The 15,658-nt window shown below is 41.2% G+C and overlaps 1 protein-coding gene across 1 annotated transcript in view; it reads right to left on the bottom strand.

Moving 5' to 3' along the window:
* Positions 1–15,658, bottom strand: part of GRHL2 (grainyhead like transcription factor 2) — a 190,658-nt gene that overhangs the window by 6,991 nt on the left and 168,009 nt on the right. Inside the window, exon 12 of the mRNA XM_032247908.1 lies at positions 13,183–13,268. Coding sequence (XP_032103799.1) covers positions 13,183–13,268 — 86 coding nt within the window. The remainder of the gene's footprint in view (positions 1–13,182; positions 13,269–15,658) is intronic.

Raw genomic sequence — 15,658 nt, 5'->3', positions numbered from 1 at the left:
GAAGGCAGGGGAACAGGTAAGCAGAGAGCTGTGAGAGCAACAGCAGACTGGGAATGAGCAGCGGGCCTGACAGACACCTCTAATTCATCACCAATGAGATTGCCTCACAGCAGCCACACCTGAGCCAAACGAGCCATGTATGAAAAACAACACAGCCAATGTCGGCCTGTAGATTGCAAAGAAAATTGGCAAAACTTGTATTGGAGGCATCCATTTGAACAGAACATAAAAGAGCGCTTAAGAAAAACAGAACACTTGAGAAGTACATGCATGCAAAATTCTGATATACAAACATGACTATTGATCTAAAAATTTTTTCAAGTTGAGCAAATGAACGAAAGCATAGGTGGTCAATTGAGCAAACTCAATAGTGTCAGGAAAAATCAAGTCAAAAACAATTTTAAAGCACAAAGCAAAAGGATAGAGCATAGATGGAAATCATGAAGGAAAAGAAGAAAAAATTGAAAACATCCTGGAACTTTCCAGACAAAAAGAAAAAGTTACCCCAAAAAATGATAGCCTGGCTTCAGTTTTCTCATCTCAACAATAAAAACCAAATGACAGTGAACAAGAACTCTTACAGATTACAGGAAAAAAGTACTTTACTCCATGAATCCCATATACCAACAAGCTCTCTCTCACTCATCAGGGTGAAAGAACAGTGTATTTCACCCCAGTATCTCATTTCAAAAATACTAACCCAAATGTCCATCATTGATAGACTGGATAAAGAAAATGTGGCACATATACACCATGGAATACTACGCAGCCATAAAAAATGATGAGTTCATGTCCTTCATAGGGACATGGATGAATCTGGAAACCATCATTCTCAGCAAATTGACACAAGAACAGAAAACCAAATACCACATGTCATCACTCATAGGCAGGTGTTAAACAATTAGAACACATGGACACAGGGAGGGGAGCATCACACACTGCAGTCAGTTGGGGGGGGCAGCTAGGGGAGGGACAAGGGGGATGGGGAGGGATAACATAGGGAGAAATACCAGATATAGGTGATGGGGGGATCAAGGCAGCAAACCACCTTGTCATGTATGTACCTATGCAACGATCCTGCATGATCTGCACATGTGCCCTAGAACCTAACGTACAATCAAAAAAAAAAAAAAAAAAAAGTACAGTCAGCCCCCAGGAGTCAGCCTTATCTTCAGGTTCTGCATTCTTGGATTCAATCAGCCATGGATTGAAAATATTCGAAAAAAATGAAAAATACAAATATAAAGGCAAAAAATATATAAATAAAAACAATAGAGTATAACAAGTATTTATATACCGTTTACAATGTATTACATATTATAAGCAACCCAGCAATGATTTAAAGTATGTGGGAGGATGTGTATGTGTTATGTGCAAATGTCTATGCCATTTTACATGAGGGACTTGAGCATCTGTGGATTTTGGTATGAGGAAGATGTCCTGGAACCAATCCTCCCAAGGACCTCAAGGGACCATTGGACTCAGAAAAGAACTCCATTCAAATAGCAAATGCATCCAAATGGAGACATCAAACTATGGAAAGGAGGAAGGAAAAAAGCCACCAGTGTTGGGCTGTAAGCTTGAATATATAGCAGGGGTGTCCAATCTTTTGGCTTCCCTGGGCCACAGTGGAAGAATAATTGTCTTGGGCCACACATAAAATACACTAACACTAATGATAACTGATGGGGAAAAAAAAATTCACAATGTTTTGAGAACGTTTACCAATTTGTGTTGGGCCTTATTCAAAGCTATCTTGAGCCACATGCAGCTTGCAGGCCATGGGTTGGACAAACTTGCTATATAGGGTTATATGGACTGCAAATGTGAAATGTACGTGCTAAATAAGGATTCTGGAAGAAAAAAGGACATAATACAAAGGAAAATCAAATTATTTTCTAGAAATAAAGCAGTAAACTATTTTTGCAAAATCTAGCATTTGGAAGTTGATGGGGAGAGGGTAGGCATTTCAACTGGCTCATTTTAGCAAGAGGAGGCAAGGCAAGGGAGAGAATACAGCTCTAAAAATCTCATCTCACAGGGGGAGTAGCGGAGCTGGAGGGTGTTGGTGGAGAAAATAGTTGGAAGTTTATTTTCAAACAGTAGAGAAGGATTACTTTAGGAATTTGGAAAATTTAGGAAAAGTAAATAATAACTTTCAAATTTAAAAGTTGAAATACAACAATTTAGAATCTGACTGCAAAACTACAGAGAAAGTAAAAAGAAGCCACAAAATGAAATAAATAATAAAAAGATGGAAGAAATAAAATCAAGTGTATCCATCATTATACCAAATGAGAATCAACTTCATTCTTCCAGTAAAAGACAGAGTGTCTGAGTGGGTGTAGAAGAAAATAAATAAATAAAAAAAAAGACAAATAAGGAAAGAAATCCAACTGTATGCTGTTTAAAAGAAAAGCACTGGGTCGGGCGCCGTGGTTCACGCCTGTAATCCCAGCACTTTGGGAGGCTAAGGTGGATGGATCACAAGGTCAAGAGATGGAGATCACCCTAACACAGTGAAACCCCGTCTCTACTAATCTTACAAAAAAATTAGCCAGGCATGGTGGTACACACCTGTAGTCCCAGCTACTCGGGAGGTTGAGGCAGGAGAATCACTTGAACCTGGGAGGTGGAGGTTGCAGTGAGCCAAGGTCGTGCCCTTGCACTCCAGCCTGGGCAACAGAGTGAGACTCCATCTCAAACAAAAATAAATAAATAAATAAAAAGGAAATCGCTGAACGTAACGTGGTGAGTGAAGGATGACTGATGGGTGACCAATGAGAAGCAAACAGAAGCAAAAGAGGGGTGACAAGGCATAATTAAAGTCGATGAGGTTAAGAATGGATAGGATATAATGCTAAAAAGCAGAACTGATGGAGAAGCTACAGCAATCATAAAGCTTTATGCAACCGATAATATAGCACCTAAGCAAAAATTGTTATAATTACAGATGTAATAATTTTTGCTTGAGTGCTATGATATTGCAAAATGAAAATGCAATTATTATGAGAGATTCCACTTGAAAACCTTGAAAAAATGCAATTACAGTGAGAGATTTCAATAGACCCTTTTTAGAGCTGAACAAATCTAGTAGATGGATAAGTAAAAACAGTTGAATAATTATTATACTTTATATAACATAAATTATACATACGCACATAGACACATTTATATATAGAGAGATATATGTACACACAAATATTATAAATATTATATATCCTAAAGAGAGTCATGTATTGGGTAACAAAGATAAACTACATTGAATCACAATTCAATAAAATTAGAAATAAAAATGTTTTAAGTTTCCAGAGACGTTTAACCTCTTCGAAATACTTCTACATAATCCTGGCTATATAGCAGCTCACCATCTCTTTAGACAATCAAATTCCTTTAGCGACTGCTTGAAAAGATATTATATCGGCCTAAAGGAACACTAGAAAGTGTCCTTGAACATCTTAATGCTGTTTCCAAATCTGGTGAGACACTCAATAATGTATGGTTGACATAGCTTTCACCACTCCTCCCTGAAAGCTCCCTTTGGAAGAATTTATGCTTTCTTTCTCTCTTTCTCCCATGCCTGGCATCTGCACTGTTTGTCATGTCTCCTGGTGGCCATACTTGCACACTCAAATTAAAAGGGAATTGCCAAGGGGAGCTGGTTCTACACCCAGAGGGCTCTGAGTGAAGCTTTGCTGAAGGGATGAAGGAAGAGGGACCCAGATGTAGCCAACTCTCAGGAGTGAGCTCACTACCTTCCCCATTCGCTGGGGTTCTAGAATGATGCAGTTAATAGAGATGGTGACTAGAAAAAATCCTTGAAGGGCAAGCTGTTTCCACATCATTTCTAAAGCTGTCATTTCTTCAGCATGGTTGATCCGAACCTGGGGTTTACAGGTGCCCAAAGAGTACATATACGAACTTGGATGGGGAAAACATTCATCCTTATTTTCACTAACCTCAAACTGGAATGTAGCATTTTCTTCAAGTACAAACATACAGTAATAGCAGTACCTGTGTCTTTTTTATCAATGGAAACCACAGATATTTCATGTCATATTAGAGTCCTGCAGATGTTCCAAAATAGTGATTACATTCATTCATACCTTGAAATTACAGTAGTTATTAGTCTCACCCATAGATCATATTTAATGCATGAATAAGGAACACATATATTTCTATATCACAAGCATGCTATTTTTATTATTTTGATGACTGCATATCAATATAATTGGTTTCCTTTGTAATCCTATGTATTTTATTTCATATATCTAAAAACATTTTTCTGAAAAGGGTCCATATATTTCACCAGACTGCCAAAGGTATCCATGGCACAAAAAAGCAAGCACTCTGCTAAACATTTTTTGCTGTATATAAGAACTTGTTGCCTACTTGGAATTCCCATAGACTATGTTATTTGTACCTAACTACCATTCTGACTTCCTTGCCCCTCATAAGTTTTTTTGAACTTTGGTTAGTGTTACTTGGAACTTCTTTTTAAAATAAAATGAAGGCCAGGCGCGGTGGCTCAAGCCTGTAATCCCAGCACTTTGGGAGGCCGAGACGGGTAGATCACGAGGTCAAGAGATCGAGACCATCCTGGTCAACACGGTGAAACCCCGTCTCTACTAAAAATACAAAAAGTTAGCTGGGCATGGTGGTGCATGCCTGTAATCCCAGCTACTCAGGAGGCTGAGGCAGGAGAATTGCCTGAACCCAGGAGGCGGAGGTTGTGGTGAGCCGAGATCGCGCCATTGCACTCCAGCCTGAGTAACATGAGTGAAACTCCGTCTCAAAAAAATAAATAAATAAATAAAATGAAAAATAAAATAGGGAGTTTTTTCCACTCAACATCAACCAGCTTATATCTGTGAGTTCTCCCTGTTCTGAAAGAAAAGTGAATCTGATACTTGGCTTTTCTTTTTGAGGGTTTGATTCCCAGCTCCCCAAAGCATGAAAGGAAACACCTTGGCTCACAAATCAGCTGACGCAAGTCAGTACTGAGTAAGGGGCAGAAGATCTAGGATAGCAGTGGCACCATCCGTAGCTAGCATTTATTGAATGCTTACTGGGTCCCCAGCACACAGGTTTGTGGAGCTTTGCATCTATTATGATGCTGAGTTCTCACATCACAACAATGAAACTGAGGCTTCCAGTCATTAAGTAACTCACCCAGGATCTTTCAGCTAGTTAAGTGGCAGAGACAGAATTTGAAAGGGAACACAGGGGTGATGGCTTTTGATTCCGAACTGCTAAAGAAAATGGGCATATGTTGAGATGGTCTGGGGGCAAGACTCATAGACCCCACCCAGTATCAAGAAGCAGCTGGCAAAGGTGAAAACTCTGCCTCCAGGAGGGCAAAGTCCTGCTCTCAGTGCAACTCTTGGCATCAAAGCCAGCTTATAAATGTGCCACACTGGGACAGTGTTCTCTGCCTCCATGCACGTCAGGGAGATACGCTTTGCCAAATTCAGAACCCTGGAAAGTGAGACAGGGCAGGATATCATGCAGAGGAAGCTGGCTGGCTGTCAGAGGTGACAGAAAATTCCTTCTGCCCAGGGGCTGGATGAGATCACCCACACAACCATCCTTCCCTCTATGAATGGAAAATGTGTGCCACGTGATCGCTCTGTGGAAACAGAGTGATTCAGAGTGCTTGGGGTTTTTTCCTTGTGTTTTTCAAATTGTCTGAACTGAGCATGCATTTTTATAATTTTAAAAGTGCATTATCATTATTGTAAAGACTTCACAGATTTGACACCCAGGAAGATTCTAGGTCTTGGGCGTATTTCATCAATGTGTTATTGGTTGTCTGATGATCTGTAATTTTTATACTGTTTTTGTGGAAAGTTCTCTTTGCCCAGAAATCTCATGTATGTGATAGGCAGAAGTTAGTGACCAATGTAGGATTCAGTCAGCCTTCTCTAGAGGCAGACAACAGAACTGCCTGCTCTGCAAGTCGTTACTTTTCATTAATTTTATGTAGAGTTACACGCTATTCATTCACTGTGGGCGCTTAAGATACACCTCAAAAAAGCAGTGGACTCTTGCTTGTAAATGCTTCCTATGTGGCTGTGTTTGACCTGTCAGAAGAATCAGATAGGATTCATGAATCACCTTCACACATGAATGACACATTTGGACAAAACGTGGGTGCTACTAAGGCCATGAGCGACCTTTTTCTTTATAGACATCAGTTAACTTCACTGAGAAAGAATATCCCTTTCACTAGCCTCTTTGCCTTAGAGGAAACTCAATCTGTCTCCCCACCTCATAGCACTCACAGTCATTGCCCGTGTGTGTGTGTGTATATAAAAAACATAGGCTATATATATGTGTATATATGTACATATATGTGTATATATATACACACGTATATGTATGTATATGTGTGTGTCCATGTGCCTGTGTGTCTGTTAGACACATAAAATACACTGACAAACACACACACACAGACACATACACACGGTATACATTTATAATTTCTGTGTGCTACTTTAAGTACCGTGTATACATACCGATTTATCTTCACACCAATCCTATATCCCATTTTATTATCCTCATAATACTATCTCATATTATCATTCTCATTTCAGAAGGGATGACACTGGGGAGTAGAGAGGTTGCGTAACTTGCCCAGCTCAGCTGTCTGACTGCATGGGGCCACAACCACGAATACTGCTTCTTGCTTGATGGCTTAGTATTGCCTAATCTCTTTTCCTTTAGTCGGAGTGAGCTGTGATTGGGTATGTTTATCCTTGTAATAACTTTTCAGCTGTAAATGTCTCCCTAATTTAAGCTCTCTAATTTAATTGAACTTAAGCTGCTTGAGGTCTTAAGTTGGCTCCATCACTTTGCAGCACTATCAGCCCTTTGGAAACCACACCCTCTGGGCCTCAGTTACCATATCTGTAGTGATGATGCTATTTACCTGCCATATTAATGGGGATATTTAAGAATGAAATGAAGCAGTGCATGTGAAGATCACGCCACCCACAGCACTCAGTCTGAGGGTATACATACAGTGGATGCCCAATTCAGCCAACAACTACTTATGCTGAAGGCTCTGGGAATACACCACAGAAAAGAAACACAGCCCCTGATCTCGTGAACTTGACATTCAACTGGGGAAGAGAAAAAGAATAAACATGGAACAAATATATAACTTATCAAGTGTTGATAAGTGCTCTGAATGACACAGAGAGTGATGAAGATGCTATTTATGTAGGTGGGCTGGGAAGGCCCATCTGATAAGGCAACATGTGAGCAGTGGCCTGCAGGAAGTGAGCCTTGTCCTTATGGAAGAAGGACATTCTGGGCAGACAGAACAGCAGGTACAAAGGCCCTGAGGTGTGAGTGACCCTGTTGGCCTTCGGGATTAGCCAGAAGGTACAGTGGCCAGAGATGCTTTATTTGCAAGATGACTGGGTAAAAATCACTAGAAATGCAGAAAGAACTGGAAACTCATCTTACTACCACCACTACCACCACCAAATTTTTTGTCTTTAAGACAAATTGTTTGTCTTTAAGGCACTTAAAACCCTTATAACAATTTATAACAAAATTATAACAATAAAGAAGCCAAATTGAATCATCAAAGTTATGTGGATGTCTTGATTGACATAATACTAAACATGCAAATGAAAAGAAAAATAGTCTATATTCTCCAAATGATACCAAGTATGGGAATATTTAGTAACATCTGGCTGATAAAGAACTTCCTTTCTTGTTCTATCTGGGTATACAGATCTGCATGGATAATGATTTTCTGGCAGGTGAAATGAAGGTCTGAGAGGTTTAGGACAACTGAATAAGAAGAATCATCCAGAAAAGTGACTCTGCTTGGCATAGATAAAACCATAATTTCATTCCTCTTTGTTGTGGTCAAAGAGTTCTTTCCAAAACAGTAAGAGTTCAAGGGTAGTACAAACAAAACTATTCTTCATGGTAGGCATTTTTCATAAGCTGCAAGGAAGGAAACCAAACATTCAAAAATTGACATACCCAAGGCTACACAGTCATGATTTGAACCAGGTCAGGCAAGCTTCCCAGTCCTCTCTCTCAACTTGGACTGGACAAGCTTCCCAGTCCAGCAGCATGAGAGTGCTGCTGCACTTGTCCTTATGGCAGTGTCCTGACCTCACTCTTACATGGAGACTTTTTTAATGAAGGCAAACTCAAAAATATTATCTCAAGGAAGAATATAATGTCTGCTGAGTGTAAGAACAGCACCATTTTTAAATAACAGAACTCCATCCTATCAAGTGGCTTAAATTACAGACTCCAGGAAACCTGTGTAGGCTGTAGGAACACTGTCACCATGCCTAAACTGTTCCACAAATCTGCTTGATGTGACACCTTCTGACTCAACCCTAAGATCCTCGGAAGGAAGGGTGGCAACACTGTTCTATCAAGATGATGAATTCACATTTCACCACCAATTGCTAAGAATTACTTTTTTAAAAAGAAAAAAATGAAAGCTCTCTTTTTTTTTTTTTTTTTTAGCTCTTTATCCTCCAGTTCAGATTTTCTTCTACATCTAAATAATGCCTGGCTGAGGATAGGGAGCAATAAAAGCAGGTTCTCCAGTGGAAAGCAATCCAAATAGCCCTGATGTGGAAACAGCTGCTTCGTCAACATCATTACCATCATCCGCTCAGCTAATATCTACTGAGTGTTTGTGTTAAATTCATTTAATGCTCTTGATGACTTCACTTTATGGATAAGGAAGCTGAGGCACAATCAACCTTTCAATAACTAGTTCAGGAAGGGAGCGAAACAATGTAAATATTGATATGAAGCAGTTGTTTCTATTTCCAAAACAATTGCAAGACTCACACAGTCACACTTTTACATTAGGAGTTGTGAATTCTGCTGGCCTTGGAAGACCATGAGCTCCTTTCTCAACAGAGAGCATTTGGTCTTCCCAAGCCCATGATGAAGGTGGTAGCCTAGACCCAGGCCAATTCCTAAAATAAACTGGAATGGGATTACAAATTAGTCTATAGGGCATGTCTTGGTTTAAAACTACCTTTGCAGAGATATGGAACCAAAACAGTGTCATAAGGTGACTATTCTAAGTGAATAATGCATGTAGGACCTTAGGGAAGAATCAGACTCTAATACCAGTTTCCAGCCAAGGTACACACCAGCCAGTGGCTCTCACGTTAGTGTGCTTCAATTCAACCAGGAAGCCTGTTACCAGTGCCATTCCTGGGCCTACACCTATAAAATCTGATTCTGAAGATCATGGGTGGGGTTCTGAAATGGCATCTTTGTTTTTTTATTTTTTGTGATGGAGTCTCATTCTGTCGCCCATTCTGGAGTGCAGTGGCATGATCTTGGCTCACTGCAACCTCCACCTCCTGGGTTCAAGCAATTCTCATGCCTCGGCCTCTTAAGTAACTGGGACTACAGCGCATGCCAGCACACCCAGCTAATTTTTTGGTAGAGATGGGGTTTCACCATGTTGACCAGGCTGGTCTTGAACTCCTGACCTCAAGTGATCTGCCCATGGGATGGTGTCTTTGAAAGGTACCCCAGGTGATTCTGCTGGGCCCAGTTAGGTAAGCAATGCCCTAGGTCCACAGTAACGAGTAGGGGACTATGTTTGTGTTTATGGGAAGCCATTTTCAACCAGTGACAGGGTTCAAATTGATGGCCTGAGGGTAAGTATAATATCTCTTGATTAAACAAGTTTTCTTAAAAGTTAAGATTTTTTCCTTTTCTACTCACTGAGCATTCTTTTCTGTCTATATAACTTTCAGTTGTTAAACACCATAAGCCCCCACACAATGACATTATTTTGAAATTAAAAGTCAAAACAAAACATGGAGGCCAGCGTCACGTTGCCTTCTTGTCTTGAGATTTTGTTTAATGTGGGACTTTGGACTGTGGGGCATAAAGATAATTTCTTGGGAGCAGCTTTCTGCCTCTGGGCTCAGGAGAGAGGACCTCCCCACACGACTTCAGAGTTTCAGATGCAGATATCTGCCCATTTCCACAGCCCTGTTCCTCCGCTGAAATTTCACATTCGTGGGATATTACATAATGGAATCACAAGCAAAAATAACATTCTGCCTTTTGGACTGTAGAAAAGGAGTACTTGAGAAATCCAAAATCTGAGGATTTCTACCCAAACAATGGTTTAATAACAAAGGCTAATTAACTGTGGATTTGGTATATGCTGTGGCCGGCAGAGTTTCAGATCTGTTATCTCATTTCATCCTCACAACATCCCCACAAGATAGGTAGTATTATTGTTTCCATTTTAACAGTGATCAAGGTTAAGAAAAAAGGTCCAGCTAGCAAGAGGAACAGTCAGAACCTGAACACAGGTTTTCTGAGAGCAAGCCCATATGCTGACCCCTAGGCTATACTGTCTGTATAGTACATATGTATATTTGTTTTGTTTTATACACACACACATTACCAATATACATTTGTATATACCAATATAGATATACAATATGTCATACCGTGTATATTTATATTATACACATGCATATTACCCATATATGAGTGTGCACTGGTAAGTCTCACTATGGTAAAGTGTCATGTACTAGTAAGGTCCTGGTCTTACGAGAACCCAAGGAACCCTGAAATGAACACTTTCTTTCCCCATCAAGGTCCCAAATAAATTTAGGTATAACTATAGTGAGCAGGAGCCACTTTTCTTCAAAATTCTACCGCCTCATTTCACATCGTGCTTATGCCCTTGCTTAAACAGAGCCTGCTGTTCTTCATGGTTACCCCTAAGTTGCAGGGGCTGCTTTGTCATTCCAGATGGCCCCACCAGAGGATCCTGGGGGAACATCTCTTGCATTGCTTTCCCATTTGCATAACTTAGGAAGCAAGGAGATAGCTTGTGTTGGTGCTTCAATGAAACCTTTTCATTTTAGACATAAAGAGGAGTTAAAATCAGAATTGCCCTAAGAAATCTGAGGAGAGTCAGCCTAGGGAACCTGACCTCTCTGTGGCTTACAGGGTCAAAGGATACATCCCTACCCCTCACCCTGTACCTTCAGCTAACCAAAGCAAGGCAGTTGGAATGAGCACCTGCTAAAAGGGATCAATAGCCGGATGCTACGGTGGCGGGGACGGTAGGCAGGGGTTGCTGAGCTGCTGTTTAGGTGGAAGTGAAGGTGACACTGAGTTCCACTGTGGTCCAGTGCAATTCCATTTACAGAACACTTACAGAACTGGTCAGATGCTATGGAAGGTAAAGAAAAGACACCAAAGCAAAAGGAAGGCTCAGAGTGTAAGGAATCAATTCAGAAACAGTCTAGATCAGAGGTTCTCACACCTAACTCATCTCGGAATATTCTTAAGAGCTCGTTAAAAATACAGGTTCCCGATCCCCACTTCTTCCCTTCCTTGATCTACCTTGCGGAAGTATCTGAATCTCTAGAGTTGAAGTCAGAGAATATGCATTTAAACAACTGCTTCTGTGGTTTTTAAACACCACTGTCCTGGTCAAGTCAGTCTTGGCAATATGGTCTTAAAGGCCAGATTGGAGTATGAAATTATCCAAAAGTTGTCCAGAAAGGTCTGAATATTTTATGAGCTTTTCCAGCTTATTATTCTATCTTCTGGCAATTTTAGACTCATTTTTTGAAATCCTGGTTTATTTGAAGGGATGCAGGTCAGATTTTTGTTACATTGATTTCTGTTTTTGTTTTTCCTTAATGTGAGGCAGATTCAGTAATGACGAACTCTATCCTATGGAAAAATCCTGCAGAACAAAAAAGATGACCTAGCCCTCCATCAGCGTTTCTTAGACAGAGGTCCTTGATGCTCCACTTGGAATTGCCTGGGGACTCGTTAACAACAGATCACAGAGGGTGACACAGTGACATTCTGGTTAATTCATTTTAAAAATGAATGCCAGATAGATAAATAGATAACAATTCACCATTTTAACCACTTTAAAGTATATAATTCAGTGCTGTTGAGTAGATTCACAATACACAATATTGTACAACCATCACCGCTATCTAATTCCAAAATATTTTCATCCCTCCCAAGGAAAACCGATTAAGCGGTCGCTCCGCCTTCTTCCCCCAACCCCCGGCAACCACTATCCTGCCCTTCGTTTCTATGGATTTGCTTATTCTGAATATGTCCTATAAACTGAATCATACCACATGTGGCTTTTTGAGTCTGGCTGAGCAATTCCATGCCTTGGAACATACCCAAAAGAAATGGAAACAAGTGTTCAAACAAAACTTGTCCATGAATGTGCATATTGGCAGTATTCACAATAGCCAAAAGGTAGAAAAATTCCAGTGTCCATCAACTGATGAATGGAAATACAAAATGTGGTATATTTATACGGTGAAATATTATTTAATAAAAAAAAAAGAGTGAAGTCCTGATTTATACTACAACAGAAAGGAGGCTCAAAAAGAGTATTCCAGAAGAAAGAAATTGTCTGATTCCACTTACAGGAACTATCCTATATAGTTTAACATTTGGCTCCGTAACCCAAGACGCCGTTCCAATGTAGCAGTTTTCCAAACCAACCAACAATTTTAAACTGTGTTTCTGGCAGTCATGTTGTCTCTATCACTATAAAAAAACAAATCTTCGACAATATAGTTGTATGGGGCAGTGGAGGAGGAAGGGGTTGGGAGTGGGGGGAGTTAGAGATTATATTCAGAGTTCTACTATAGTTATATTCAGGTGAATAACACATAAATAAAATGTAAAACAACTTTTTGCAAGTCCAAGGTGGGTAATACTAGACAAGACCAGGGATAGGAAGGGAAGAATCTTACTGCAAATCACTATAATTCTGCGTTTTTTTTAACCAAGAAATTATATTTTTATTCTGGACACTTGTTAATTGCTTTTGTTTTGTATATATTTGAGAGTTAATCATATCTAATTTGGTTTCATACCAAGAGACATGTGAGAATTCAGTTTTACCCTCCTCCACAGCATCTCACTGTGATTAGCCTTAAACTGACAGGGAATTAGCAGTTTCTCAGTTTCCTTCTCCTCAAGATGCTAATAAGCCTTGACAGTATGGAGATCGATGCCTCCACAAATCTCAGGTTTTTCTTGTTCTGCGTAAAGCTCATTCTGAAACCATCTCAGTGGCTGCATGTTAGTACATGAATTCTAGAAGGGAGAGAACATAGCAGGCTTCCTGGAGGCTGCAAGGGGCACATGGCTTACCGCTTCCATCAGGCCCTTCACCGTGGGAGACTTCAGCATCAATGCATCGAACACATCGTCGGTCTCCTTCCTCACGTACAAGAGCACTGGAAAAGAAAGGCAGGAGAACCACGTGACCGAGGGCCCACACAATTCCGCAGCTGCCCCAGGGGATTGTTTCCTGTCACATAGGTGTTGCAGGCTGGCACCTCCTTCGAAGCCTCAGACCCCTGGCCCAGACGACATTCAACAAGGGTGACTGAGACATCTCCACAAACAACCTGTGGCTAGGGACTATTAAGGAATGATTCAATGAGATAAACCAACAACCCGGCTGTAAGAAGCTTTGACATCAGTGTTCCCAGTGGAATTTCTCCACATGGGTACACGACATCTCTTTCTGCAGCGTCTTTCTTCTATCTTATTTGTTCCTTTGACAAATATTACTGAATGCCCACCTGGGCCCAGAGGCTGTGCATGCTAGGAGCTGGGGCTGTAGCAGTGTGAGTTAAGTCACAGCCCCTGTCCTTAAGGAGTTTGTAGTCCATTTAGAGAAGCAGACATGCCTCACATAAGCAGACTAGACACAGGTTATGAAGAAAAATGACATAGGGGCCTGGCCTTGACCTGGAGGGGTTGGGGGAAAAGCTCCTGGAAGGGTCCTTTGAAGGAGAGATCCAAGTTGTGAATTGTGTGTGTGTCAATACAGGCAAGTGACGAGGTGGGAGCAGTGGGGACAAAGGGAGGAGAGGGAGAGCAAACTCCAGGTAGATAACCAACATGTGCACAGGCCTGGGAGGGAGACGGACAGTCTGAAACCAGGGGAAGAAGAGACTTAGGATCTGGAGTCCCACAGGGCTGACTTTGACCCCAGAGTGCAACCCCTGCTATGGGCCCTGGTCATTTAAAGTCTCCAAGCCTTGGTCTCTGTGAAGCAGAGATAATATCTGCCTTGCAGGGCTACTTTGAGGGTTAAATGAAATAAAAGCCATGTGGCTCGCTTGGCCCAGGGCCTGCTTACAGCAAGTACCCATCCTCAATCAATGGGGGAAGCAGCTGTCACGGTTCTAGTGCCCTCCGTGAGGTGGAGTACAGCATCTCTATTTCTTTCTCTGCAAAATAACATTCTGAATTTGAGAATGTAGAGAGTATGAGAAATGGTAGGGAGGTCTCAGCTATTTTTAAAGATGTGCACACTCAAGTTCAGAGAGGCTGAGACACTCCCCCAGGGTCCCACAGACATGACAGCTGCTGGCAGATGTTCCTTCTGCCACCCTTGCCCTTCACCTGTCCCCATCCTTACAGCAGCTGTGTTCTGCGGCTGAGCTCCCAGAATAAACTTGGAACTGTCATTCAGAGGCCACCCTCATCCCCACTGAGTGGTTTCCCTCCTCCCAGGGAGATGGCTTCTGATTCTTCCTTCAAAGGGAAGGAAGAGGGTTAAGGCTGAAGCCCCGTGGCCATCTAGGGAAAATGCACAGGTCAAAAAACCCTGCCAACTCTGGGTACCAGCGACACTCAGATACCAACAAAGCCAGAAACCAGAAAAACAAAGTTGAAGCTAGAAAATGAAATCAGCTCTCATCCAAACTCCCTCCCCTCCTCCCTCTCCTCCCAGTCCCAGAGGACTTCATTAAAGCTGGTTGCTTCACAAAGGCCAAGTCTACACAGGTACATGTGGCTTCTGCCTGCATTTCTTTTCTGCAGGCTGTGGATGTTCAATTAGTGTGTGTGGGGGTGTGAGGGGAGAAAGAAAGAAAAAATAGTAATAAAGAACAAGTATTGCTGATTCTCTTCTCTTTACCAAATATAAAAATAAAGTACCAATTAAATAAATAGAATGTGCCTCCAAAGATTTCCAAATTTAGTTCCTTGGAAGGAATATTTTATAGCCTTCATTTCAGCTAAAATAATCTAATGACCTAATGGCTATTACAAGAGGACTCAGTGTTAGCAGTACAAGGAAAAATAATTAGAATACAGGACCTCAGTTACATCCAGATAAGGAAAATTCAAGTCAAGGAAAAAAACCATTGGTTGCTGCTGCAGATGAACAGTCTATAACTTCTCTCTGCAGCCCCAAATAGGAAACGAAAAGTAATTTCCAGCAGGCTGACCCCTAAATTACATTCTTTTATTTTGAGACAGAGTCTTGCTTTCACCCAGGCTGGAGTGCAGCAGCCTGATATCAGCTCACTACAACCTCGGCCTCCTGGGTTCAAATGAATCTCATGCCTCAGCCTCCTAAGTAGCTGGGATTGCAGGTGTGTGCCACCACATATGAGTAATTTTTTGTATTTTTAGTAGAGAAGGGATTTTGCCATGTTGGCCAGGCTGGTCTCGAACTCCTGGCCTCAAGTGATCCACCTGCCTGGGCTTCCCAAAGTGCTGGAATTACAGGCATGAGCCACAGCGCCCCACCCCACAAACCATATTCTCTTATGAGTATTGCTTCCACTGGATTTACAAATCTTTTCTTTTGAAATCATGGTCTTTA

The sequence above is a fragment of the Sapajus apella genome, unplaced genomic scaffold (assembly GCF_009761245.1).
Source record: "Sapajus apella isolate SASKATOON/1434 unplaced genomic scaffold, GSC_monkey_1.0 scaffold3, whole genome shotgun sequence".
Lineage (NCBI taxonomy): Eukaryota > Metazoa > Chordata > Mammalia > Primates > Cebidae > Sapajus > Sapajus apella.
Note: the sequence above shows the minus strand (reverse complement) of the source record. Positions and strands in the feature narration are given on the sequence as shown.